This window comes from Ictalurus furcatus, chromosome 22, assembly GCF_023375685.1.
Source record: "Ictalurus furcatus strain D&B chromosome 22, Billie_1.0, whole genome shotgun sequence".
NCBI lineage: Eukaryota > Metazoa > Chordata > Actinopteri > Siluriformes > Ictaluridae > Ictalurus > Ictalurus furcatus.
In genome coordinates this window covers 18,236,448-18,238,790 of record NC_071276.1, presented here as the reverse complement: position 1 = coordinate 18,238,790, position 2,343 = coordinate 18,236,448, and the positions used below count along the sequence as shown (strand labels likewise).

Sequence of the window (2,343 nt, the reverse complement as noted above, 5' to 3'; positions counted from 1 at the left end):
ACAGGATTAGTGAGAAGGAGAATAAAAGAGGAGAGAAAGAGCAAAGAGTGAGATGGAGAGAATTAGAAGAGACAGAAAACAAAGGAGGGGACAAAAAGGAGGAAAGATTTTAAGGAAAGGAGTAATGGAGAAAGAGGGAGAAGGAGAGATAGACAGATAGATAAACAGACAGAGAGAGAGGGAGAGAGAGAAAGACAGACAGAGAGTGTGAGGGGGAGAGAGAAAGACAGATAAACAGACAGATAAACAGACAGAGAGAGAGAGAGAGAGGGAGCAAGAAAGACAGATAAACAGACAGAGAGAGAGAGGGAGTGAGAAAGACAAACAGACAGAGAGCGAGAGAAAGACAGAAACAGACAGAGAGAGAGAGAGGAAGCGAGAAAGACATAAACAGAGAGAGAGGGAGAGAGGAAGACAGACAGAGAGAGAGAGAAAAACAAACAGAGAGACAGAGAGGGAGAGAAGAAGACAGATAAACAGAGAGAGAGAGAGGGAGAGAGAAAGACAGACAGAGAGAGAGAGAGGGAGAGAGAAAGACAGATAAACAGACAGAGAGAGAGGGAGAGAGAAAGACAGATAAACAGACAGAGAGAGAGAGGGAGAGAGGAAGACAGATAAACAGACAGAGAGAGAAAGACAGAGAGAGAGAGGGAGAGAGAAAGACAGATAAACAGACAGAGAGAGGGAGAGAGGAAGACAGATAAACAGACAGAGAGAGAGAGGGAGAGAGGAAGACAGATAAACAGGCAGAGAGAGAAAGACAGAGAGAGAGAGGGAGAGAGAAAGACAGATAAACAGAGAGAGAGGGAGAGAGGAAGACAGATAAACAGACAGAGAGAGAGAGGGAGAGAGGAAGACAGATAAACAGGCAGAGAGAGAGAGAGAGAGAGGAAGACAGATAAACAGGCAGAGAGAGAGAGAGAGGGAGAGAGAAAGACAGATAAACAGACAGAGAGAGGAAGACAGATAAACAGACAGAGAGGGAGAGAGGGAGACAGATAAACAGACAGAGAGGGAGAGAGAAAGGCAGATAAACAGAGAGAGAATGTGTGAATGAGTGCGCGCGCACCGCTTATTCTCCCTCCTTCTGCGCGCGCTCTTATCTTTCCTTTTCCAAACCGTATTCGTTTCTTTCTTTTTCCCCTCCTCTTCCCATTGATCTCTCCATCATATTTTATTATTATTTATTTATTTATTTTACCGTTGGGGGAAAACAAAAAAAAACAATCAACGCGCGAGAGGCAGAGAGCGTGCGCTCGCGGTTCAGCATGCGCTCTTGGAGAGGTGTGTCGTACACTCCCCCGCCTTTCGCAACACACACACACACACACACACACCGCCGGGGATTTCCAGCGCCAGAGATGTTCAACTCGTCTCCGTCGGCTTCCACGCTCTTCTTCTCCGCGGATCGTGATCATGACGTCGCCGGCGGTTCCTCGCGCCCGTTCCGTGGCGGCGGTGACGGCGTCGCGGATGTCGGCGACGGGAACAACAGCTCGTGCGCCGAGTGGCCGCTCGAGTTCGAGCCCGCGGAGAAGGTGGCCGTGGGTCTCGCGCTGGCCGCGGTCACGGCGGTGACGGTGATCGGGAACGCGCTCGTGGTGGTGGCCGTGTGCGTGGTGAAGAAGCTCCGCCAGCCGTCCAACTACTTGCTCGTGTCACTCGCAGCCGCCGACCTGTCCGTAGCTCTCGGGGTCATGCCCTTCGCCATAGCAACCGACCTCACCGGTGGGAAATGGCTGTTCGGCGAAGCTTTCTGTAACGTCTTCATCGGAATGGACGTCATGTGCTGCACCGCGTCCATCATGACCTTATGCGTCATCAGCGTGGACAGGTGAGTTTTAGCGGGATTTTTAATGCATGGTTTATTTTTAACTACTCCACAGGTTGAACGTCCCAGACCACCTCTAATGACTCCATTCCTCCCTTCCACAGCTCACTTTTTATAGGAAAAAAAACCCCATATACAACTTTTATTATGCTATAAAATGACTTTAATAATAATTTTATGCGTAATCAGTGTGCGCAGGTGAGTTTTGGCGGGAAAAAATGTTCACCTTTTTACCTCAGAGAACTAATTTGCAAACAATATCTAACGATTTGAAGCTTCATCCCTGTGGACAGGTGAGTTTTTGTAGGAAAAACTAAAACTTTTACAGACTTTAGAATCATTTTTAGGCGTTTATAATGTGGTTTTAATAATGTTATTTAATCAGGTCGAATTTTGGCGGTTTTTTTTTCTTACTTCAGAGTAGCATTTGCTTAACATTTAGATTTAAAGTTTCATTGAATTGGGGGAAAAAGTGAAAAGCTTTATCATCCATGAGGAGTTTGGGCGGGAAT

The 2,343-nt window shown here is 47.2% G+C and overlaps 1 protein-coding gene across 1 annotated transcript; it reads left to right on the top strand.

Moving 5' to 3' along the window:
• The first annotated feature begins 1,361 nt into the window (after positions 1-1,361).
• LOC128599316 (5-hydroxytryptamine receptor 7-like) lies at positions 1,362-1,845 on the top strand. Its single transcript, XM_053610831.1, has one exon. The coding sequence runs from the start codon at positions 1,362-1,364 to the stop codon at positions 1,836-1,838; it is 477 nt and encodes a 158-aa protein (XP_053466806.1). The 3' UTR covers positions 1,839-1,845.
• The last annotated feature ends 498 nt before the right edge of the window (positions 1,846-2,343 follow it).